The 26,332-nt window shown below is 40.3% G+C and overlaps 1 protein-coding gene across 1 annotated transcript in view; it reads right to left on the bottom strand.

Annotated features, from left to right (window-relative positions):
• Positions 1–12,392: 12,392 nt before the first annotated feature.
• Positions 12,393–26,332, bottom strand: part of LOC122562026 (myosin heavy chain, skeletal muscle, adult-like) — a 39,655-nt gene continuing 25,715 nt past the window's right edge. Inside the window, exons 26-38 of the mRNA XM_043714446.2 lie at positions 25,953–26,079; positions 25,650–25,768; positions 19,903–20,099; positions 18,824–19,007; positions 18,553–18,718; positions 18,339–18,463; positions 17,864–18,172; positions 17,574–17,777; positions 17,360–17,485; positions 16,279–16,449; positions 13,993–14,097; positions 13,804–13,899; positions 12,393–12,647 (exon numbers count right to left, since the gene is read on the bottom strand). Of these exons, the coding sequence (XP_043570381.2) occupies positions 12,501–12,647; positions 13,804–13,899; positions 13,993–14,097; positions 16,279–16,449; positions 17,360–17,485; positions 17,574–17,777; positions 17,864–18,172; positions 18,339–18,463; positions 18,553–18,718; positions 18,824–19,007; positions 19,903–20,099; positions 25,650–25,768; positions 25,953–26,079 (2,076 nt within the window). The 3' untranslated portion in view covers positions 12,393–12,500. The remainder of the gene's footprint in view (positions 12,648–13,803; positions 13,900–13,992; positions 14,098–16,278; positions 16,450–17,359; positions 17,486–17,573; positions 17,778–17,863; positions 18,173–18,338; positions 18,464–18,552; positions 18,719–18,823; positions 19,008–19,902; positions 20,100–25,649; positions 25,769–25,952; positions 26,080–26,332) is intronic.

Below are 26,332 nucleotides of genomic sequence, written 5' to 3' on the forward strand. Positions count from 1 at the left end.
GGGCAAGTTGCTGGAGGAAATCTTAAGGGACAGGACGTACATGTATTTGGAAAGGCAAGGACTAATTAGGGATAGTCAACATGGTTTTGTGCGTGAGAAATCATGTCTCACAAACTTGATTGAGTTTTTTGTGGAAGTAACAAAGAGGATTGATGAGGGCAGAGTGATAGATGCGATCTATATGGACTTCAGTAAGGTGTTCAATGAGGTTCCCTCTGGAAGACTGATTAGCAAGGTTAGATCTCACGGAATATAGCGAGAACTAGCCATTTGGACACAGAACTGGCTCAAAGGTAGAAGACAGAGGGTGGCGGTGGAGGGTTGTTACTGTGACCAGTGGAGTGTCACAAGGATCGGTGCTGGGTCCTCTACTTTTTGTTATTTATATAAATGATTTGGATGTGAGCATAGAGGTACAGTTAATAAGTTTGCAGATGACACCAAAATTGGAGGTGTAGTGGACAGCGAAGAGGGTTACCTCAGATTACAACAGGATCTTGACCAGATGGGCCAATGGGCTGAGAAGTAGCAGATGGAGTTTAATTCAGATAAATGTGAGGTGCTGCATTTTGGGAAAACAAGTCTTAATGGTAAGGTCCTAGGGAGTGTTGCTGAACAAAGAGACCTTGGAGTGCAGGTTCATAGCTCCTTGAAAGTGGAGTCGCAGGTAGATAGTATAGTGAAGAAGGCGTTTGGTATGCTTTCCTTTATTGGTCAGAGTATTGAGTACAGGAGTTGGGAGGTCATGGGTTGTACAGGACATTGGTTAGGCCACTGTTGGAATATTGGTCAATTCTGGTCTCCTTCCTATCAGAAAGATGTTGTGCAACTTGAAAGTGTTCAGAAAAGATTTACAAGGATGTAGCCAGGGTTGGAGGATTTTAGCTTTAGGGAGAGGCTGAACAGGCTGTGGCTGTTTTCCCTGGAGCGTCGGAGGCTGAGGGGTGACCTTATAGAGGTTTATAAAATTATGAGGGGCATGAATAGGGTAAATAGGCAAAGTATTTTCCCTGGGGTTGGGGAGTCAGAACTAGAGGGCATAGATTTAGGGTGAGAGGGGAAGATTTATAAGAGACCTAAGGGGCAACTTTTTCACACAGATGGAATGTATGGAATGAATGTATGTGTATGGAATGAGCTGCCAGAGGAAATTGTAGAGGCTGGTACAATTGCAACATTTAAGAGGCATTTGGATGGGTATATGAATAGGAAGGGTTTGGAGGGATATGGGCTGGGTGCTGGCAGGTGGGACTAGATTGGGTTGGGATATCTGGTGGCATGGACAGGTTGGACCGAAGGGTCTGTTTCCATGCTGTACATCTCTATGACTCTATGACTCTAGTCCCTTAGAAAAATAATAGCTTGTTCATGACAAGAATCTATGCATTGAATATTTTAATGTGATGAGATGGTTGCACTGCAGCCAGCACACAGTCTAGCTGTTCACTCTTACCACCCAGCATCAGCTTTAAAACTTGATATTCAACATTCTGGACCATATTACATTTGTATCATCTAGGTCCATTAAGTTCTGAGGTAGGATTGAACCCAGAACTTTCAGCCCAGATGTAGAGATGCTATGACTTCTGCCACAAGACCTTCTGTAGGGCTTTAAGTAGGCAATAATTGGCCATATAAGTCCTGCAATAGACCTAAGGATCAGCTTCCTAGTGACCTTAGCCACCTTTCCCAGTATAATGGGGAACAGGGATGGATGGAAAGGGGTGGACAAGCCAACGAACAATTTTTATGTGCTCCCCTCATGAAATCATACTCAGCAGGGAGCCCTGAAATCCAGCCACATTATAATTGCCAAATGCTATATTTAGATAACAAACCATAATACATTTAATTTGTTCAAGCAATTGTTTTCTTAACTTGCCAAAGGAAACAACAATTTTATAATTTAAAATAGATTAGTTGCCTTTTATTACTCTGTTGGACAGGACCACAGCATTGGGGGTTATTACACTAATACAGAGGAAAAGTGGAGGCTTACATTTGCAGTTTTACTGTCAGGATATAGATTCAAGTTCCATTTTCAAGTCAGCCAAATGCAAATGAATTATATGCCGCTGTCTTTCTTGAAAGAGGAATAAATATTGGGTTTTGTATAATTCAGGATAAAAGTTCAACACTAATGTAATCCAATTTTTGAGCTAATTTTGAATGCAATATACAACACTGTCATGGGTTATCCTTTAATAGCTGTTTTGCGAGAGCATGTCGTAAGCATTGACTCAGTATTGCATACAGAAAATTATCAGATTACTACTCTGTAGCTGACAGCACTGGTTTTATAAATAAACTAAACTCGATGAAGAGGGTAGCTCTTACAACCCATGTAATACAACGGATGGAAATTATATTAACATTTCAGTTCAACCTTTCAGCCAAGCAAAATAAAAATGATGCATGAAGAATAAACTTCAATTTACCATTTAATTGGACATTTCATTCTCAGAAAGACACAACAATACTGCACTTACAACGACTATTGGACAAGAGATATTTGCAAAGTAGAGCAAAACAAAACCTGCCATTTACTGTCGCTACAAATGTTAAACCATCTGAAGCATCAGTTCAATCAAAGAAATGGGGTAAAGTTGAGTGAACATGTCCTTTCACCTATTTACTCTTCATCCTACCATAAAAGGTTTGGGTTCATAAATAAGACAAAGAACTGCAGATGCTGGAAATCCAAAACAAAACAGAAATTGCTGGAGAGACTCAACAGGGCTAGCAGCATCTGTGGAGGGAAAGCAGCATGCACTTTTTATACCAGCCACCCTACTTCAGAACATGATTGGCTTCATGATCTTTCATTTATTCCTCCATGGGACATGAGTGTCGCCAGTAAGGCCAACGTTTGTTGCCCATCCCTAACTGCCCATATACTGAATGATTGCTACATTGCTGCAGAGGGCAATTGAATGTCTGGAGTCCTGTGTAGGCCAGACCAAATAATTGCTGCACAATGTTGGTCAGTGAATGAGGTAGCTTTTTACTCTGGACAACTAGTGATCCTTTAATGGTCATTCCTGAGACTATTTTTCAATTCCCAAATTATTAATCGTATTTAAATTCCATCAATACCAGAGTGAGATTTGAACCCATGCTACCAGAACATTTACCTGAGCCTCTGGATTGCTAATTCAGTGACAAAGAATCATATCAGACTTGAAGCATAACTGTGGTTCTCTCTCCACAGATGCTGCCAGATCTGCTGAGTTTCTCTTGAAAACTCTGAGTTTGTTTCAGATTTCCAGTATCCACAGCATTTTGCTTTTATTTTAATAATATTACCATTATACCTCTTCCACCAAAAAGACTGGAATTTCTCCCAATACTTCCTAGCCCAGGATATGTACACATTGTTATGCTGCTGGTCCTAGTCCCTTATAAATTTAATGGTTCACATTTTGTGATTAATGCTAAAGTAATGGCAGTCACTGCTGACTGCAAAGAAAATTTCCCACATAGATCCAGCAATCTCTGGTGTTTGACTTTTCCCATTCTGGATGACCAGTCTGGCATCAATGTTGAACTTGTAGCATCAAGCTGGTGAACAACCAATGGCATTAATGTAATCAGACGTAACAAATCAGAAAATTTAAAACTCTTGGCATTCTTCAATTTTAATTTTCCTGTTGAGAATTTAATTATTATTACGGCATTAAAATAGAAGCTAAAATAAACTTTGGTGAACTTTTAAAAGAGAAAGTATCTTAATTATTTTAAGAATATGTGATTTTTGTTAGGTCAAAATTTGACATTTTGCAAATTAACTTTTCAGGACTAGTGAGAGTGTTGAGCTATGAAATTGCTGCACTGTTAAAACCCCAGTTACAGATCATGCAACATGGTGCAATTTTATAAAGGGTTTTACACAAGACCATTTGGACAACAGTGAAATTTCTTACAAATCAGATGCTTGCAGCTTATGAGTACCTCAACAGTGCCCTCAATGACATAGCATAGAATCACTGACAGAAACTTTTGAATTTCTGCCTTTACTCTATACGTTTGCAGTCTCCTGATGTTTCTCAGTTTCAGCAGAATAATGTTTCTGACAGCTGACATTTTTGCAATCATTACTACTGCAACATCTGGGCCTTTGATCAGTCTTATTAATGCTATGAAATAGTAAATGTGCTTGCTCACACAATCTCTTCTCATTAAAAAATAATTTATGGACAAACTGGAGTTCTGTACATGCAGATAAAACTAATGCTTGGTTTAGTCTTCACACAAAGTGCACAGTCATAGCTCCTTTTTGTGACCTGAGTCTCCTGTCACAGACCAGGAGTGTGGCCTAAAGACAATTTCAAGTACTGTGAAGACAATTCTAGTCTAGAAAAGTTCAGATTTGATCAATGGATTAATTCTGATTTACTTTGGATGAGTACTGGAGTACAGTCGATTGAACTGTGTGCCATCTCCTGATAGTTAGTGGATATCCAATGACCTCTGCTGGACTATGTGTAAAATGGAGATTTTATGAAAGTGAGCTCTGATGTCCCCTGCTGTTCAATTGCAAACTACACATTCTTAATATCTTAAAATCTCAAATGAGTTTTATCGTAACTAAATTTAGTAATATATTTAATAACAGCAGTGCTAAAATATAGACCAATCAAACGTAATGATGATAAATTTCCAGACTTTCATCGGATTAGGATGTGTCCCTGTTGCTGCTGTACTGTTCACATTCTGGAAAGCTATTACAACACCTGCTAACTCTGCTAACTCTGCTTCATTACCATAGAAACAAACATAGCGACTTAATTTAACTGGTATATGGTGACATTAGCAAGATAAAAGCTGATAATTTGGAGTGTAAACAACAGCAGCCAGCTCAAGGATGAATGAAATGAAAACAGTGGCAGCATCAAAATGTCTTTAGAATGTTGAAGAATTTAAGGGAGAACAAAAGTGTGAATAAATGCCTTGTAATATTGACTTATGGAAATTGTGGATGTTTGTTCAATGTTAAGTGAAAAGGAGAGGAGTATTTATCACAATTCTAAATGTTAAAGATGTTCCAGACTAATTCTAACCAATTACTGAGAACAATTATATACATAATACTCATGTAGCAATTTGCCATCTTTAAAGGATAGCTTAAACATGCTCAAAGGTATACTAGGTTTAGAACATAGAACATTACAGCGCAGTACAGGCCCTTCAGCCCTCAATGTTGTGCTGACCTATGGAACCAATCTGAATCCCATCTATCCCACACTATTCCATTTTCATCCATATGTTTATCCAATGACAATTTAAATGCCTTAAAGTTGGCGAGTCTACTACTGTTGCAGGCAGTGTGTTCCACGCCCTTACTATTCTCTGAGTAAAGAAACTACTTCTGACATCTGTCCTGTATCTATCACACCTCAGTTTAAAGCTATGCCCCCTAATGCTAGCAATCACCATCTGAGGAAAAAAGCTCTCACTGTCCACCCTATCTAACCCACTGATTATCTTATATATCTCAATTAAGTCACCTCTCAACTTTCTTCTAATGAAAACAGCCTCAAGTCCCTCAGCCTTTCCTCATAAGACCTTCCCTCCATACCAGGCAACATCCTAATAATTCTTCTCTGAACTCTTTCCAAAGCTTCCACATCCTTCCTATAATGCGGTGACCAGAACTGTAAGCAATACTCCAAGTGCGGCCACACCAGAGTTTTGTACAGCTGCAGTATGACCTCGTGGCTCTGAAACTCAATCCCTATACCAATAAAAGCTAACAATCCATAAGCCTTCTTAACAACCTTATCAACCTGGGTGGCAACTTTCAGGGATTTATGTACATGGAGATCAAGATCTCTCTGCTCGCCTACACTACCAAGAGTCCTACCATTAGCCCAGTACTCTTTATTTCTGTTGCTCCTTCCAAAGTGAATCACCTTACATGTTTCTGCATTAAACTCCATTTGCTACCTCTCAGCCCAGATCTGCAGCTTTTCCATGTCCCTCTGTAACATGTGACATCCTTCAGCACTATCCACAACTCCACCAACATTTATGTCATGATTAGATTAGATTCCCTACGGTGTGGAAACAGGCCCTTCAGCACAACAAGTCCACACCGACCCTCCAAAGAGTAACTCACCCAGACCCATTTCCCTCTGACTAATGCACCTAACACTATGGGCAATTTAACATGGCCAGTTCACCTGACCTGCACATCTTTGGACTGTGGGGGGGAAACTGGAGCACCTGGAGGAAACCCACGCAGGCACAGGGCGAATGTGCAAACTCCACACAGACAGTCGCCTGAGGCTGGAATCGAACCTGGGACCCTGGTGCTGTGAGGCAGCAGTGCTAACCACTGAGCCACTGTGCTACCATCCGCAAACTTACTAACCCATCCTTCTACGCCCTCATCTCGGTCACTTATAAAAATGACAAACAGCAGTGGCCCCAAAACAGATCCTTGCAATACACCACACTAAACTCCAGGATGAACATTTCCCATCAACCACCACTTTCAGCTAGCTAAATTCTAATCCAAACGCTAAATCACCCTCAAATCCAATGCCTCTGTATTTTGTGCAATAGCCTACCGTGGGGAACCTTATCAAATGCCTTACTGAAATCCATATACACCACATCAACCACTTTACCCTCATTCACTTGTTTTGTCACCATCCCAAAGAACTCAATAAGGTTTGTGAGGCACAACCTACCTTTCACAAAACCGTGTTGACTATCCCTAATCAACCTATTCTTCTCTAGGTGATTATAAATCCTATCGCTTATAACCTTTCCCAACACTTTACCCACAACCGAAATAAGGCTCACTGGTCTATAATTTCCAGGGTTGACTCTACTCCCCTTCTTGAACAAGTGGACAACATATGCTATCCTCCAGTCTTCTGGCACTATTTCTGTATGAGATGTGTTTCTCGAGCAGTACATTGAAGAAACAACTAGGGACTGTTGACAAAGAATTAATAACAAAGGACAACTAAATAACCTTGCTGTCAAAGAGTCCTTTGGAAATAGTGACCATAATATGATTACAAATTAAATTTGAATGTAATAAAATTCAGTCTGAATAAAGGTTCTCAAATTTGACGATAAGAAACTATGAAGGTATGAGATTCATGCTGGCTATGATGGCTTGAGAAAATACATTGTAAGAGCTTACAATAAGGAAATCAGGCACAGGCAAAAAATGCTGGTTTGGACAGGAATACTTTCAGTTTTGGGCTCCATATCTCAGGAAGGATATACTGGCCCTTGAGTGATTTCAGAGGATGTTCACAAGAATGGTCCCAGGAATAAAAAGCTTAACACATGAGGAACTTTTGAGGACTCTGGAATTATACTCGATGGAGTTTAGAAGGATGAGATAGGGTCTAATTGAAAAACACAGAATACTGAATAGCCTGGACAGAGTAGATGTTGGCAAGATGTTTCCATTGGTAGGACCCAAGGGCATAGCCTTAGAGTAAAGGGAAGATCTTGAAACTTCTTCAGCCGGAGAATGGTGAATCTATGGAATTTATTGTGACAGAAGGCTATAGAGGCCAGGTCATTGAACATATTTAAGACCGAGATAGATAGGTTCTTGAAGGTCAAATGGGATCAAGGGTTACGGGGAGAATGAGATTGAGAAACTTATCAGCCATGATTAAAAGTCAGAGCAGACTCGATGGGCTGAATGGCCTAATTTCTGCTCTTATGTCTTATGGTCTTATGGAATACTCAGATTCCGTGAATGAATAATAATAAAAGAAAGGCAGTGGATAATTCTCAAAGAAGTATTATATGATATACAACAGGCATATATTTATTGCCTAGTTGCCCTTGAGAAGGTAGTGGTGAGTTGCCTTCTTGAACCACTGCAGTACACATGCTGTACGTTGATCCACAGTGCCCATAGGGAGAGAATGCCAAGATTTTGACCCAGCGACAGTGAAGGAATGCTAATGTATTTCCAAGTCAGGATGGTAAATGGCTTGGAGGGTTACTTGCAGGTGGTGATATTCTAATGTATCTGCTACCCTTGTGGTTCTAGATGAAAGTGGTCATGGTTTGGAAGGTGCAGTCTAAGGATCTTTTGTGAATGTCAGCAGTGCATCTTATAGATAACGCACTGAAGGCAATAGAGGGAGTGAATGCTTGTGGATGTGGTGCCAATCAAGTGGGCTGCTTTGTCCTGGATGGTGTCAAGCTCTTGAGTGTTGCTGGAGCTGCACTCATCTAGGCAAGCAGGGAATATTCCACCACACTTCTATCCTGTGCCTTATAGATCGTGGACAACTTTGCGGAATCAGGAGGTGTGTATTTAGTCGTTACAGTATTCCTAGCCTCTGTCCAGCTCTTGTAGCCACTGTGTGTTTGTGGTGAATTCAGCTGAGTTTCTAGTCAATGGTGGCTACAAAGATGTTGATAGTGGGGGGATTCCTTGACGGTAACACCTTAGAATGTCAAGGAGTGGTGATTAGATTGGAGATGGTTATTGCCTGGCATTTGTGTGGTGTGAATGTTACTTGCCATTTGTCAGTCCAAGTCTTGGTATTGTCCAGATCCTGTTGCTTTTGAACATGGACTGCTTCAGTGTCTGAGGAGTTGCAAATGGTGCTGAACATTGTGCAATCATCAGCGAACATCCCCACTTCTGACCTTATGATGGAGGGAAGGTCATTGATGAAGCAGCTGAAGATGGTTGGGCCTTGGATACTAACCTGAGGAACTCTTGCAAAGATGTCCTTGAGTTGAGACGACTGACCTTGAACAACCACAACCATCTTTCAATGTGCAAGGTATGACCCCAACCAGCAGACAGTTTCCTCCTGATTAGCCATTGATTCCAGTTTTGCTTGGGCTCCTTGATGCCACATTTGGCCAAATGTGACTGTGATGTCAAATGCTGACAATTGACCCATGTGTGCACAATATTGGTAGTCTTACTGAAGGAAGGAAGTAAATGTGTTGAAGACAGTTGAGAGAATGTTTACTGGCTAATAGCTGGAATAGGCAGGTTGTCTTACAAGGAAAGGTTGGACAGGTTGGGCTTGTATTTTGCTGGAGTTTAGAAGAGTGGGAGTTGACCCCTTGCTGGATGGTATCAAGCTCTTGAGTGTTGCTGGAGCTGCAATCATGCAGCCAAGTGGGGAGTATTCCATCACACTCCTATCTTGTGCCTTATAGCTGATGGACAGGCTTTGGGGAGTCAGGAGGTGAGTATTTAGCCTTTACGGTATTCAATGGTGGGGTGCTGAAAGGCTGGAAATGGCTAATGTGGTGTCATTATTGAAGAAAGGTGGTAAGGAAAGGTGGTAAGTCAGGGAAGTGTACACTGGTGAGCCTTACATCAGTGGTGAGTAACTTGTTGGATGGGATTCTGAGGGACAGGATCTACATATGTTTGGATAGGAAGGATGATTAGTGAATTGTGCGTGGGAATTGTGTCCTGTGAATCTGATTGAGTTTTTTGAAAAAGTGACAAAGATTGATGAAGGCAGAGGGGTAATTGTTGTCTATATGGTCTTCAGCAAGATGAACGTCAAGTTTCCTCATGGTAGACTGGTTAGCAAGGTTAGATCATATGGAATCCAGGGAGAGCTAGCCATTTGGATACAGAACTGGTTTGAAGGTACGAGACAGACTTTGGTGGTGGAGGTTGTTTTTTGAACTGGAGGCCTGCGACCAGTGATGTGTTGCATAAGGATTGGTGCTGGGTCCATTGCTTTTTGTCATTTGTATAAATGATTTGGATGTGAATATAGGAGGTATAGTTAGTAAGTTTGTAAATGACATCAAAATTGATGATGTATTCGACAGTGAAGTACTCTGAGAAGTTCTCAGATAAGTTATGTCAGAATACAATGGGATCTTGGTTAGATGGGCCGGTGGGTCAGGGAGTGACAGATAGAGTTCAATTAAGATAAATGTTGAGGTGCTGCATTTTGGAAAGGCAAATCAGCGCAGGACTTATGCACTAAATGGTAAGGTCCTGGGGAGTGTACCTGAACAATGAGACCTTGGGGTGTAGGTGCATAGATCCTTGAAGGTGGAGTCACAGGAAGACTTGGTAGTGAAGAAGGCTTTATTGATCAGTGCATTGAGTACAGGATTTGGGGTGTTATGTTGCAGTTATACAGGATATTGGTCCGGCCACTTTTGGAATACAGTGTTCAATTCTGGCTACCCTGTTATGGGAAAGATGTTATTAAACTTGAAAGGGTTCTTAAAACATTTACAAGGATATTGCCAGGGTTGGTGGGTTTGAGCTATAGGTAGAGACTGAATAGGCTGGGGCTATTTTCCTTGGAGCTTCAGAGGCTGAGAGGTGGCCTTATCAAGATTTATAAAATCGTGTGGGGTATTGATAGGGTAAATAGCCAACGTCTTTTTCCAGGGGAGAGGAGTCCAAACCTAGAGGGCATAGGTTTAAGATGAGAGAGAAAAGATTTAAAAGGGACCTAATGAACAATTTATTCACCCAGAGGGTGGTGCATGTATAGAATGAGCTGCCAGAGAAAGTGGTAGAGGCTGGTACAATTACAACATTTAAAAAGCATCTTGATGGGTATATGAATAAGAAGAGTTTAGAGGGATAAGGGCCAAATACTGGCTAACGGGATTAGATTAATTTAAGATATGTGGTCAGCATGGACGAATTGCACCAAAGAGTTTGTTTCTCTGTTGTGCAACTCTATGATTGAAATGACTTTATGATTGAAACATATAAGAACTTATGGAATCTTGTTCAGCTAAATGTGGAGAGGATGTTTCCTGTTATAGGAGATTCTAGTTCGAGGAGGTCACTATTTATAAATTAGGTGTCGTCCTTCTAAAATAGAGGTAATGAGTTTTTTTTCTCTTAGAGGGTTGAGAGTTTTTGGAACTCCCTCCCTGAAAATGCGGTGGAAACAGAGTCCTTAAATATCTTTTAAGGCAGATATAGTTAGATTATTGTTAAGCAAGGAGTTGAAAAGTTATCGGGGTAGACAGGACTGCGGATTGAAAGATAAAATCAGATCAAGCATGATTTCATTGAATGGTAGAACAGGCCTGAGGCCTACTTCTCCACCTACTTCAAATGGTTATCTGCATGTTCATATGGCTGGGATCATTAGGTAATGCCAGACACAATTCTGTAGCACCATACAGGCTTGATCTTTATATTGATGCACCATGGTGTTCCCTTGGAGCCACGTACTTGAATAATTATTGAATAATTTGTCAATGCATTTCTGAAGTAATAATCCAACAAATGGCCTCCCAGCAAAGTTGTAGTAATAATTATTCTATTTTGTTACGAATTATTGCCTCCAGCAAGGTAAATAGAGCTAATGTTTCCTATTTGTTAATTGTCTGTTTGTAAACAATGTATCTCAAACACTAATGGAAGGATTTTGATTAAATATAGTGCTTAGATGCCCAAGAAGAACTGAGTAGATTTTGTCAAATATCCAAATTATAAGATTTTTTCTTCTGAAAGATATATTAACATAGGAAAATAGGGCCAATTGACATTTTTTAAAGAATATTGATGATTGCACAAAATTCAAAAACAATTTCTCTACTGCTACAGTAGAGACTATGTCAACTGCGAACAGAATTTTAAGAGCAGGTTGTTGGTTCTTCTCCTCCATTAACATTTTTTTCTCTTCTGCCTGTCACTTTGTTCTATCTTTATATCAATTACTCCTGGTCAGCTTTCGGCTATATTCACACCTCCTCCAGACCATGAAGTCCGGCCCTCTGTGGGTTATTTCTGGTTGTAGATTGACTAGATCAGGTCAGTTGCTCATTTTACAACTTAACAACTTTATTTCCTTTTGACTTCAATGTAATCTAGAATTTTTCTGTGTTGCCAAATGGGTGGCCAATTACGTCCTGTCCAATTACCTTTGGGTGATGTTAGATTGAAATGGTCCACTCTAGCTTAATCTCATCAATGTCCTTCAATAAGCCAGCAAAAATACTACTATTTTCAATTCCTCATGTGTACTAGGTGCCAAACACAATGGATTTAGTAGTTAACCTTCTAAAAGCTACAGCCAGCTCATGAAAAGTGTAATGAGGTTTGCATCTTCACCCAGTCAACACCCAACTTTACTGCCAATCTTAAAACTTATAATTTTATTGTGACATGTACTAATATTACTAAATGCAATGTGCTGCCTTGGGAATGCTTCTATGGATTTTCCAATGATAAAAATGCCATAACTTGTGTTGGCTACAATTAGGAATGCCACTGTCAGAGGATACAATACATGCTTTATTTTTCTCTACTTCCCGCTACAATTTGAAATCTCTTATTTTTTGTAGGATACAATGACCACAGCAAGACTTGCTAAGAAATTCACATTGTGTGCATTTCTTCTTTATGATGCTGAACTGTGAGTTGATATTCATTCTGCAGTGTACAGTACTTTCTGTGAAAGAGAATTGGACAACACAATGTCAGTTGTGGCATCGAATACCAGATGTCTCATTAACAGACAGAAATTGAGAACTACAATGGCTTAAGCTCAGTCTTTTACCTTGGTGGTAATAATGCGGCTTTTAGCCCTCAGTTTGTTGACCTGCGATTCAGCAATATCTGCACGGTCCTCTGCTTCCTCCAGCTCGTGCTGTGTCCTTCTGAATTTGGAAATGTGAACATTGGCCTGCTCCTCCTGGATAGGTAATAATACGTGACAATGTTTATTCCAGACTCTAACCCCAAGCTGACATTAAATTTGCATTCCATGTACTTGATGGCACCAAATAGATTTGGCTTGCCATTTAAAAGAATTAAAGCAGACTACAGCCTCTAACAGCAGCACACATGCAGTTAAGTGCAGAGATCCAAAAATTGCTGACAGAGTTACCATCTTTATCTAGAAGCTAAACAAGAGCAGTATCTCAGAGACTTGCTATATAGGTGAACATATGGAATAGCACATAGATGTCTTTGAAAATTAACCTTTCCAGAAGTGGAATCTCTTTCCTTCAGCTTTTAGTTATTGTCAAAGCTTTTAAAAAAGAAATAAATGTAATCTTTTACCTTTGCTTTCTATTTATTTATCTCTCTCTTAATTCCACCTTTATTTTCCTTTTTTTTTGATCTTCTGGACATGATTTTACATTGCTTTAAATATTCTAGCTTGACACATTTTGGTCATTAGCAATTCTATAACCTGATTGGTTAAGGAGATATAAAGTTGCTTCCTAGTTTTGGGTTGCTAAGGTAGTGCTTCCCAAACATGATGACTTTGTTTCAAAGCTTGAAAGCTGACACCACTTGTCAGTATGAACTGTAAGAGTGGCAGGTAGGAGGCTATCAGGCTGTGAGGATGGGGGAAGCTGTTAGAATGGGAGTGCAGTTATCCTAACTCAGTCAGAGTCCCATGACAGCCGTTGCTGCCTCAGAACATGTGACCCCAAAACTTCAGCTCGTGACCCCACTTGGGAAACTTAGCTCAATGACAAGTTCCAATGAAAGAAACCATAGAAAATCTAGGAGCCAGTGCAAACTTAATGAATGGCTGATGCCACTTGACCAGCATTGAAGGCAAAATGCAGTCCAATGTCTTTTGCATGATATCAATAGCAGGTGCATTTTAGTGTCAAAAGTAACTGGTTTCAAATAATTTTACTATCATTAGATATTTCTGACCCACCAAATTAAAGAATTCTATTTGATTCAAATTGTACCTAAGAACTGTATCAAAAACTGATGTGTTGTAACCACAAAATTGCACAAATCAAATAATGAAAATGTCATAAGTCACAGTGAAAAAGTAAAAATCTCTTTAAATGTATGACAGTTTGCATTATTTATTTACTTACAGCATCTTCAACATTTCTTTTGTAGGACTTGACTTTTAGTTGTAATTTGTCCACCAAATCCTGCAGTCGGCTCAGATTTTTATGGTCTTCCACAGACTGGTTGAGAAAAATAAAAAGAAATGAAAATCTCTGCTTTTTTTTCAGTTCTTGAGTAACAATTATTAAAATTTTTGACTATTAATTCTTTACCTGGAATGTCATCTCTTTGATCCTCCTTTCAAATTTCCGTGATCCTTTAATTGCCTCTGCTGCACGTTTTTGTTCAGCCTCAAGTTCATTCTCTAATTCACGTATCTATAAAAGCAATAAATATTTCAAAATTGTAGTTCTCCTTGGATCATTCTAGTTCTATAAATAATTGAATGTTGCTTCACGTTGAAGTTATGTAGTCATAGAGTCATTGCACAGAAACAGACCCTTCGGTCCAACTCGTCTGTGCTGACCAGATATCCTGTTAGTATAGTCCCATTTGGCTTATATTCCTGTAAACCCTTATTATTAATATATCCATCCAGATACCTTTTAAGTGTTGTAATTGTACCAGCCTCCACCATTTCCTCTAGCAGCTCATTCTTACATAAGGTTGTCCCTTAGGTCCCTTTAAATCTTTCCTCTTTCATCTTAAACTTATGCCCTTTAGCTTTGGACCCTCCACCCTGGGACAAAGACCTTGGCTATTTGCCCCATCCATACCCCTCATGATTTTATAAACTTTTATCAGATCACCCCCTTAGCCTTCAATGATCCGGGGAAAATAGCTGCAGCTTATTCAGCCTCTTCCTATAACTCATACTCTCCAATCCCAGCAACATCTAAATCTGCTGTGAATCCTTTCAAATTTAACAAAGTCTTTCCGATGGCAGGGAGACCAGAATTAAGTGTAGTACTCCAAAATTGGCCTCACCAATGTCCTGTACAGCCGCAACATGACATTCCAGCTCCTATATTTTGGAGCCATAGAGATGTAAACAATATCACAGTTTCAAAATTGCTTGGTAATACACAATTTTGGATTTCCTACTGCAGTTACTATCCTAAGGTCAGTACCTGATAATATACATGCCTGTTCCAAAGTTTAAACCTTGCCACATTTTGTCCGGGGTGCAATGACAAAGGACTTGGATGCTTATGTATGGCTCTATATTTGTCACCTACATTTTAATGTTATAGGGTTTCTCGAATAATAATATCACAGAGGGTAATAATTACATTTACAAACTTCATAAGGTGTCTTTAAACCACCTGAGCATTTTTAATTCTGATTTGTTCATGGGCGTGGACAATCTTACACCATGCATAAGAACCAAGGAATGGGTCACAAATGAATTAATAACAGGTTTTTAAATTACACCATGCATTTACAATTTTATGGGCAAAAATGTTGGGGCTGAAGAGCACAGGGATACACCTAACAAATGTAGCAACAATTGCTTGTGACCCCCAATTTTCATAATTAAACTACTTATCGAAGGTGAAAATGTCTTTATTTGCAATTCCAAATTATAACTTTCAATGAAATAATAGAAAGATAGAATCCACCTCATAAACAGTGGCATCAATTGTTGTGTTGAAATTCTTACCTTCCTCCCCTAACAGTGCATAACACACAGACTTCAGTGGTTCAAGAATGCAGCCATCACCACATTCTCAAGGCCAATTAGGAGTCGGCTATAAATGCTGACCCAGCCAGCACTGTCTACAGCCTATGAGTGGATTTAAAAACACTCGTACCTAGCAGTATTATGGGTCTACCCATGTGACCTGGACTGCATTGGTTCAAGAATACAGCTCATCACCACTTTCTCAACAGCGCTAAGAAATGGACAATAAACGATGATCTGCCAGTGATTCCCAAATCCCATGAATGAATTTCTTTTCAAAAGTGTCTGATTCTGCATCATGCTGGACTTTTTATGCCATTCAATGGAACTAAATAGACAGACTACATTTTCCTATTTGCCATGTTAAAGAAGAGTCATTGATATGAGGTCATTACAAACTAATACCACTATATTAAGGATGCTATTTTCTTTAACATTTTATAGAGAGGACAAATACCCAAAGCTGAAACTTGTCTACCCATAAGAATGAAGTGGATGTTCATCAGCAGTAAGATTCAGCAATCATATCTGATTTCTGAGTTCATTAAAGTCAAATGCTAAGGGTCTCATTCCATAGGCCAATTCCTACTGTACTCACACCAACTTCAACTTAATTCAAGTTTTCTTTTAAGCATACCCAGTAGTGAATATTCGATCACTTGGTTTCTTTCTAAATTTTATTTCCATACATTTTTATGGTTATAAGAACACTTTTAGTATCAAAAATTAACAAACTTTGGACATTTTAAAAAATTCTACAAGATATTTAACCATAATTATTTACTTTAGGAAGTCAACAATTATTTGTGCTATGTGTTTGCGACAAATGTTCTCTGAGAAATCCTCAACTTAGAGTACTGTTTGCACAGCTTACCCTCGTCTCTAGTTTTTGCATCTGTTTTTTTCCACCTTTCAATGCTAACTGCTCAGCCTCTTCCAGACGGAATTGCAGATCCTTGACGGTTTGATCAAGGTTCTTTTTCATTCTCTCAAGGTGGGCACTTGTATCTTGTTCCTTCTTCAACTCCTCAGCCATCATTGCTGCCTGATTTAAACAATGAAAATGAAGTGAAACTTCTGTAATTATGTAAAAATGCTATTAAATGGGACAGAAGATGTCCACTTGATTAGCACAACTTCCAAAAAATTTTCAGCGATTCCAACACCGCTGCTGTAAGATGCACTGCAGAAATTCACCTAGGCTCCTTTGGGAGCTCCTTCCAAACCCACAACCACAACCACCCAAAAAGATAATAGCACCAAATATATGGGAACACCAGCATCTGCACATTCCCCTGTAAGTCACTGCCATCCTGAGTTGGAAATGTATTGTTGTTCCTTCAGTGTTGCTTGGTGAAAATCCTGCAATTCCCTCCCTAACACTGAATTTTTCAACACCAAATGGATTGCAGCAGTTTGAGACGGCAGCTCATCACTACCTTTCCAAGGACAAGTAGAGATGGCCAACAAATCCATATCCCTTTTATTAAAAAAAACAAGACTAGGCCATTCCTATCCTACCATTTTAGATCAAATTCATATATATGGCTAGTTCCATAACCCACACACAATCATCTAACAAAAAAACTATCAATCTCAACATTGACTGTTTCCCAGCCTCAACAACCTTTTAAAGTATAGAACTCCAAACTTCCATTACTCTTAGTGTGAATTCCTGAAATCAGTAATTCCTGATACCATTCCTAAACAGCCAGTTCTAATTTTTTCTTTATACTGCCCTGAACTGCCTCCAATGCCAACATATCTTTGGTTTAGATAAGGGGCCTAAAACTGTTCACAATATTCCAACTGTGGTCTGACTATTACCTTGTGTAGTTGTAGCAAAATTTCCCTGCTTTTATATTCCATTTGCTTTGAAGTAAGGGTCACATTCCATTTCATGCATTAAAAGAAATATATTAGTTATTTTAGTTATTAAAATTTGGTAATCTTACATCAGTGATAGCCTTCTTGGCCTTCTCTTCAGCATTTCTTGATTCTTGAATAGCATCTTCCATCTCAGATTGAAGCTGAGAAATATCAGTCTCAAGCTTCTTTTTGGTGTTGATAAGACTAATGTTCTAAAAGGTGTAAGAAAGATGACATTTGGTATTATTAATCAAATAAGATGTTTCAACATAGGCATTAAAGACTTGTGTTTTGAGCTACCTGAGTATGAAGCAGCTGAACCCGTTCACTGATATCAAAGATTTCTTGTTCAGCAATTTTGCGAGCTCTGTCTGACTGCTCTAGAGCTAATGTAACCTCTCCAAGTTCGGCTTGTAGGAGATTGCATTTCCGTTCTGCTGAGCTTAGCTGCTCCTTCAGGTCGCCTTGAATTCTCAAAGCTTCATCCAGATGCAGTTGTGTTTCCTGAATTGTAAAGTATTCAATTGTACGAGGAAATGCAGTTGGAAACTTGACAATGCAAATGCAAAACGTCGACCGACTTCACATACCTTGAGCACACCTTGTATGTTCCGAAGATGTTTCTGTGCTTCTGCAGCCTGCCGGTTTGCGTGACCCAACTGAATCTCCATTTCATTCAAGTCTCCTTCCATTTTCTTTTTGAGTCTCAAGGCATCGTTCCTGCTTCTTATTTCAGCATCTAGGGTATTCTGCAGTGCCTCGACAGTTCTTTGGTGATTTCTCTTTAGTTGTTCAATTTCTTCATCTTTCTCAGCAATCTTTCTATCAACCTCTGACTTGATTTGAGTCAATTCAAGCTGAATTCGAAGCAACCGCTCCTCTGAATGTTCAAGTGATACCTTATTGATAGGTGGTTAATATACAAGGAATATTGATCAAAATGGATGCAGCATCTACTTAATGATTAGGTTATTAAATTATAATAATTAGGTATTCTTTTGGATCTGTAACTGTCTTTTACCACCAGATAAATTACAATATTAGATGTATTAAAAAAGTGTTTACCTCTGCTTCCTCTAATGCACTTTGAAGTTCGGTCTTTTCATGTTCAGCGATCTTTTTTGCTTTATCCAGCTCATGAATTGTCTTCCCACATTCACCAACTTGTTCAGTGAGGTCAGAAATCTCCTCTGTACAAAAAGTTTTAGACATCAGAATGGGTCAGCAGCCCTAAAACCCCATTTGAAATATTCCTGACTTGAATTGTTTGGAGACTTACGTTGCAGGTTCTTGTTCTCCCTCTTCAGGGTTTCAAGATGATCCAAAGATTCCTCGTAAGCGTTCTTCATCTTGAACAACTCAGTGCTGAGAGACCGAGACTCTTTCTGCACTGCCTCCAGCTCAGCCTGGCATTCCTCGTACTTTTGTTTCCATTCTGCCAGGATCTATAATGAAAAGAACAAACAGGTTTTTATTTCTTTGGTCACTGCTCCAAGTATATTTCATGTACGGTTTGGCACAGTGCAAGCTCTGTTTAAACTACTATGCACCTTGTCAAAGTTTCTCTGTTTTTTGTCAAGAGCAGCAGCAGCAGCATTAGCTCTCTCCACATCGATCATTAGATCTTCCACCTCTCCTTGCAAACGCAGTTTTGTCTTTTCCAGTGAAGCGCATTTGGCATTGGCTGCCTCAACTTGCTCCTCTGCATCCTGCAGTCGTTGGGCTAGTTTCTTCCTAAAATAAAAAAAGCGAATTATCCTCCTCCTCAAAAGTAAAATAATAGATCCAAGAACATTTAACATAAGAACATAAGAACTAGGAGCAAGAGTAAGCAAGTCAAAATCTCAAGCTGCTCTACCATCAATACAATTACAGCTGATCTCATTTCAGCCTCAACTCCACTTTCCTGCTCACTCCCCACAACCCTTTAACCTGTTACTAATTAAATATCTGTCTACCTCGTTCTTATGTTTACTCAGTGTCCCAGTATCCACCGTACTCTGGGGTAGTGAATTCCACAGATTCATGACCCTTCCAGAGAAGTAATTGCTCCTCTGTTTGAAATCTGCCACCCCATAGCCTAAAACTGACCTCTCGCTCTGGATTGTCCCACAGGGAGAAATATCTCCTCTATGTCAATAATTTGTAACTCCCTTTTATCATCTTGTCGACCTCAATTAGTCCTCTTCACGTCCTTCTAAACTCTAGCAAGTCCAGGTCTAAACTGCTCAATCATTCTTCATATGTCATGCCTTTCACCTCTGGAATTAATCTAGTGAATCTTCTCTGAACTGCTTCCTTAATGTATGCTCAAATGATGAAAATGTATGCATACATCATAGAATCCCTACAGTGTGGAAGCAAGCCATTTGGCCCATCTCGCCCACCAAATTCCCCCCTAGTCTATCCCTATAAACCTGCATTTCCCATGACTAATCCACCTAGCCTGCACAATTTAGTATGGCCAATCCACCTAACTTTGGACTATGGGAGGAAACCCACACAGTTATGGGGAGAATGTGAAAACTCCGCAGAGTCACCTGAAGTTGGGATCAAACCAGGTCCCTAGCACTGTGAGACAACAATGCTAACCACTGAGCCACCATATTGATATAGCAGATGTACGCACTTGGCCTCTTCCAGTTCCTCTGTGCGCTGGATTGCATCAGTTTCATATTTTGTTCTCCACTGAGCAACTTCACTGTTGGCCTTGGACATGCCCCGCTGGAGCTCAGCCTTTGCTTCCTGTTCCTCTTCATATTGTTCACGGAGCAAATCACAGTCATGGCGGGCAGATTGCAGAGCATGTGCCAAGGCATTCTTAGCCTTTTCATATATAACACAAGAAGAAAGAAAGATCAGGAATGTCACCAAATCTTCTATTTAAGAGATCAAATAAAAGAGTGTTAATATGGCAGAGTTTTTACAAGCCAAAGCAAACTTGAAGTGATTTGCAATATCTTATTGACACGTTATCTCACACATGAACAGTGCTTGCTTTGTTAAAAATTGACAGCTGTATATTGCCTCTATTGGCACTCTGTCAAATTAACTGTAGACCCAAGTTATTAGAAAATTGGAATGTGTATGTGCCTCTTAAAAACACAATTGCCCTCTATTGATCTTGTAAACTGTAAAGTAAAATGATTTGAAAAAGCAACAGCCACATAAGGTCAAAAAACAGGTTCAGAGATCAGTATTCAGAATACCGAGTGTCCATCAACTCTGATGGAGGCTTCGCAAACCTTTGGCTAATTATTTATTTAAGTGATTTCAGATTCCCTACTCCAGCTAAAATCTTGGGTATTTCACCTGAGTTACAGATAGCCTACCTCTTAAGGTTCAGGTGCTTCAAGTTATTTGACAACTGATTCTAACCTGGGAAAGACAGAGGAATGGTACAACATGGGACACACAGCCGGCAAGATCTACAGATTATGCACTGGAGGCTTTAGTCAGGTAAGTGGTGAAAAGGAGAAATGTCAAATATCCAAAAGGGCTAGGAAGGCTAGCAAATTTTGTGAAGGCAGTGTGATCAAATAGGTGTGGTAATCAATTACAGGGGTTTTAGCTCCAGGGCCTGGATGCAGTGCTACCTGAAGTTCAATGGCCTTACATGAATGGTTCAAATGCCGTATCCCACCTCTGCAACACTGTTCTCATGCAGTACTCGACAGACCCAATTTCCATCACTTATTTGCCAATAATTCCTATCAATCATGACTGATACCTCATATTTATAGTTTCAGCTTACCCTCAAATATTTAACTGAATTCAAAGCAACATTTCTTCTGATTGTTCAAGTGATGCCTTAATGATAGGCGGTTAATAAACAAAGAATATTGATCAAAGTGGATCCAACAGCAATTTAATAATTGGATTATTAAATTATAATAGTTAAGTAATTTTTTGCTCACATACTTAGCACTGGCCAATTCACCTGGCCTGCACATCTTCGGATTATGGGAGGAAACCAGAGCACCCGGAGGAAACCCGCACAGACACAGGGAGAATGTGCAAACTCCACACAGACAGTTCCCTGAGGCAGAAATCAAACCCAGGTCCCTGGTGTGGTGAGGCAGCAGTGCTAACCACTGAGCCACCGTGCTGCCCACTTGCATACGAGTCGTACCTGTGCACCTTCTTCCTTTTAGAAACACATGAACTGCAAACCTACCAGGGCAGTGGTGGAAAATCAAGAAACGTAAGAAATGTGAATCAGGCAGAACTTTTTATTTTATCCTTTTGCCTTATGTTTTGGCATCCAAAAGCATTATTACAAACAACTGATTGGGCAGAATTTTAACCACCAAAGAGAAGGGAGATTCAGGCACAGTGGGCATCAAATCCCCCCTAATGTTGACATCAATTCATGATCCCCTCAAGTCATACTTCCAATCTTAACAGCAGCTTTGCAGGCGAACAGGGAGCACCCATGAAGCAATCAAGTAAAAGCAATATTCAAAGAGGCAATTTATTTCAGTACTTAGTCCAGCATTCTGGCTTTAAGAACTATATGCTGGTTTCCCAAGCTGTGGTTGAGTTTCTTCAGTGAAATCAACAGGCTGGAAGGTCTTCGAGCAGTGAAATTGACCAGCTGTAAAATAGGATAAAGGCTCCTGTTCATCGCATCTCTTTTGAGAAGCAATTGACAAGTGATCCCCATCTTCCTGGAAATACATTGCTGTTCCTTCAGCAACACTGGGTCAAAACCCTGGAACTCTCTCCCTATTGGCATTGCAGGTTTACCTGCACCAAATGAACTGCAGCAGGTCAAGAAGGCAGCTCACCACTTTAACGGCAACTGGGATGGGCAATGAATGCTGGCCCAGTCAGCAATGCCCACAGCATATAAATGAATTAAAAACAAAGGGAAACATACACTTTTCTTGGACTTCACATACCTCGGACTGCACTTTCCTGCTGTCATGTCTTCACAGTAGCAAATCCGATAACTTACATAGGTCTAGCTTAGACCCCTAATGAGAACACCAACAGTCATCAGGAGCAGGAACAGCACCAGCAGGAGCTGCCTTCTGCTCAGCTCCATCTTAGTCCACTAGAATGGATCTGACAGACATAGAGATTTGGCTCCAAAGAGATGTGGGACCAACACAGGGGCTACAGGGATAGGATCAACTCTCTGCACAAAGAACCAGTGTTTTAGATTGTTCAGCTTGCAACTGACGTGTCGAACCTCCTGGAACAGGGCCTCTACCCTAGCGCAGTGGGCACACATTACCACTGACTGTCAAGGTGTTTGTCAGTGGAGGTCCCACCCTGGCCTTTGCCTCTCCCTTCAGTTCTGTGCCTCACCCTGGAGTTTCAAGCTATCAGGGAACTATAGACCAGTGAGCCTGACGTCAGTGGTGGGCAAGTTGTTGGAGGGAATCCTGAGGGACAGGATGTCCATGTATTTAGAGTCATAGAATCATAGAGATGTACAGCATGGAAACAGACCCTTCGGTCCAACCTGTCCATGCCGACCAGATATGCCAACCCAATCTAGTCCCACCTGCCAGCACTCAGCCCATAACCCTCCAAACCCTTCCTATCCATATACCCATCCAAATACCTCTTAAATGTTGCAATTGTACCAGCCTCCACCACATCCTCTGGCAGCTCATTCCATATACGTACCACCCTCTGCGTGAAATAGTTGCCACTTAGGTCTCTTTTATATCTTTCCCCTCTCACCCTAAACCTATGCCTTCTAGTTCTGGACTCCCCGATCCCAGGGAAAAGACTTTGTCTATTTATCCTATCCATGCCCCTCATAATTTTGTAAACCTCTACAAGGTCACACCCCAGCCTCCGATGCTCCAGGGAAAACAGCCCCAGCCTGTTCAGCCTCTCCCTATAGCTCAAATCCTCCAACCCTGGCAACATCCATGTAAATCTTTTCTGAACCCTTTCAAGTTTCACAATATCTTTCCGATAGGAAGGAGACCAGAATTGCATACAATATTCCAACAGTGGCCTAACCAATGTCCTGTACAGCTGCAACATGACCTCCCAACTCCTGCACTCGATATTCTGACCAATAAAGGAAAGCATACCAAACACCTTCTTCACTATCCTATCTACCTGCGACTCTACTTTCAAGGAGCTATGAACCTGCACTCCAAGGTCTCTTTGTTCAGCAACACTCCCTAGGACCTTACCATTAAGTGTATAAGTCCTGCTAAGATTTGCTTTCCCAAAATGCAGCACCTCGCATTTATCTGAATTAAACTCCATCTGCCACTTCTCAGCCCATTGGCCCATCTGGTCCAGATCCTGTGGTAATCTGAGGTAACCCTCTTCGCTGTCCACTACACCTCCAATTTTGGTGTCATCTGCAAACTTACTAACTGTATCTCTATGCTCGCATCCAAATCATTTATGTAAATGACAAAAGTAGAGGGCCCAGCACCGATTCTTATGGTACTCCACTGGTCACAGGCCTCCAGTCTGAAAAACCACCCTCCACCACCACCCTCTGTCTTCTACCTTTGAACCAGTTCTGTAAACAAATTACTAGTTCCCTCTGTATTCCGTGAGATCTAACCTTGCTAATCAGTCTCCCATGGGGAACCTTGTCGAATGCCTTACTTAAGTCCATATAGATCACATCTACTGCTCTGCCCTCAATCTTCTTTGTTACTTCTTCAAAAAACTCAGTCAAGTTTGTGAGACATGATTTCCCACACTGCCTTTTTTTGTAGATTTCTATTGCTTGACACTCAGAGTCATAGAGATGTACAGTATGGAAACAGACCCTTCTGTCCAACCTGTCCATGCTGACCAGATACCCAACCCAATCTAGTCCCACCAGCCAGCACCCAGCCCCTATCTCTCCAAACCCTTCCTATCCATATACCCATCCAAATGCCACTTAAATGTTGCAATTGTACCAACCTCCCCCACTTCCTCTGCCAGCTCATTCCATACACGTACCACCCTCTGAGTGAAAAAGTTGCCCCTTAGGTCTCTTTTATATCTTTCCCCTCTCACCCTAAACCTATGCCCTCTAATTCTGGACTCCCCGACCCCGGGGAAAAAACTTTGTCTATTTATCCTATCCATGCCCCTCATAATTTTGTAAACTTCTATAAGGTCACCCCTCAGCCTCCGACGCTCCAGGGAAAAACAGTCATGTGGAAGGATATTTTTCTAGGGCACTTACCATTCCATGGTGGCTCAGTGGTTAGTGCTGCTGCCTCACAGTGCCAGGGACCTGGGTTTGATTCCAGCTTCGGGCGACTGTTTGTGTAGAGTTTGCACATTCTCCCTGCGTCTGCGTGGGTTTCCTCCCATAATCCAAAGACATGCAGGTTAGGTGAATTGGCCATGCTAAATTGCCTATAGTGTTCAGGGATGTGTCGGTTAGGTGCTTTAGTCAGGGGCAAATATGGGATAATAGGATAGGGGAATGGGTCTGGGTGGGTTACTCTTCAAAGTGAGGGTGTGGACTTGTTGAGCTGAAGGGCCTGTTTCCACACTGTAGGGATTCTATGAAGTTCTACAGCATGCACCTCACCAATTTCAGTAGACATTAACACATTTAAATATTTCTTGAAACCACAAATGTTTCAACAATCAAAGCAAGAAATAGTAGGTATCAAACATCAACTAGCCACAGGGACCTGGTTCGATTTCAATCTCAGGTGACTGTCTATGTGGCGTTTGCACATTCTCCCCGCGTCTGTGTGGATTTCCTCCGGGTACTCCAGTCTCCTCCCATCGTCCAAAGATGTGCAGCTTAGGTGGATTGGCCATGATAAATTGTTCACAGTGTCTAGGCTAGGTGGGTTAGCTACAGGAAATGCAGGGTTCCAAGGATAGGGTGGAGGGGTGAGTCTGGGTGAAATGCTTTTCAGAGGATCAATGTGGACCTAATGGGCTGACTGACCTAATTTCTACATTGTAAAAATATTTAATGAATCTTCTGAATGTGATTGATGTTGGCTATTTCCTGCTGCTAAACAATTTCAATTGTTTGAGTTTAAAAGATGATGTTAGCTGAAGTTCAATATGGCAGTTGGTCCAAAATCTGCTTTACATACCAATTAGGATTATAATCTGTGTACCTCCAGTGACTGTTCATTGCAACATGAATTAACAATCATAACAAAATTACATCTGGGTTTGTTCGCACCAGAAGTGGGTACCTGCTCAGTTTACACAATCTTTGATATCCTTTGGTTCCTAAAAAAATGAAGGTACAGAGTTTCTTATAAAGGTCTTTGGCTGTGAATTTTAATTAGATTGATAGCCCTAATTCTTTACAAATGTATATCTTACTCTAAGAGAAATTATAACTATAAATACTTATATATTATAACTTGCTAGAGAAATTATAACTATATTTACATTTAAGATATACAGTATTACCTTAGTTTCTTCTTCAAGTTGCCTCTTCAGTTCTTCCACTTGATGAATAAATCCCTGCTTATTCCTGGTAAGTTGGGATATCATATTCTCCTTTTCTTCCAGTTGTCTGGACATTTCACCTTTGAGAAAATTTAAGAAAATCTACATCTTTCGATTTCAAGAGTATTTTCTGATTAGTTGTCAGTCAGCGTGCTGAAATACGAATCTTTCACATGGTTAGTATTGTTTTAAAAACAGGTTCGAAATATGAGAATATAGTACTCTTTTTGTTCAATTCACACAGTTAACACTACAACAACTCACCATTTTCCGTGCTTAACCGTGATGTTTGAGCCATCATATCATTGATGGAACGTGAATATTCATTATTCTTTGCCTTCAGTTCATTTATCTGATCCTCCTGGACTCGACATGTTTTTTCAAGGTTGGCCTTTTTTTGGAAATATAAAAAAAAGTTCCTTAAAGATCATTGTATTCTAAAGTGTACTTTGAATTAACTGAGGTAATAGCACATCACTGCTACATTCACATGGTACCAAACTCGTCCTTTGCTATGGTTTTCTCTTCACTGGGCCTTTAATCATATGACTACATCCAGTGTCATTCAGAATGGATTTTGCCCGTGGTATTGCAAAATGGTCATCAAGACCTAGAGCTAGGTTTGTGATGTTTAAATGCCATGC

Source organism: Chiloscyllium plagiosum, unplaced genomic scaffold (genome assembly GCF_037043375.1).
Source record: "Chiloscyllium plagiosum isolate Xiang-an unplaced genomic scaffold, Cpla_swu_hap1 HiC_scaffold_25, whole genome shotgun sequence".
Lineage (NCBI taxonomy): Eukaryota > Metazoa > Chordata > Chondrichthyes > Orectolobiformes > Hemiscylliidae > Chiloscyllium > Chiloscyllium plagiosum.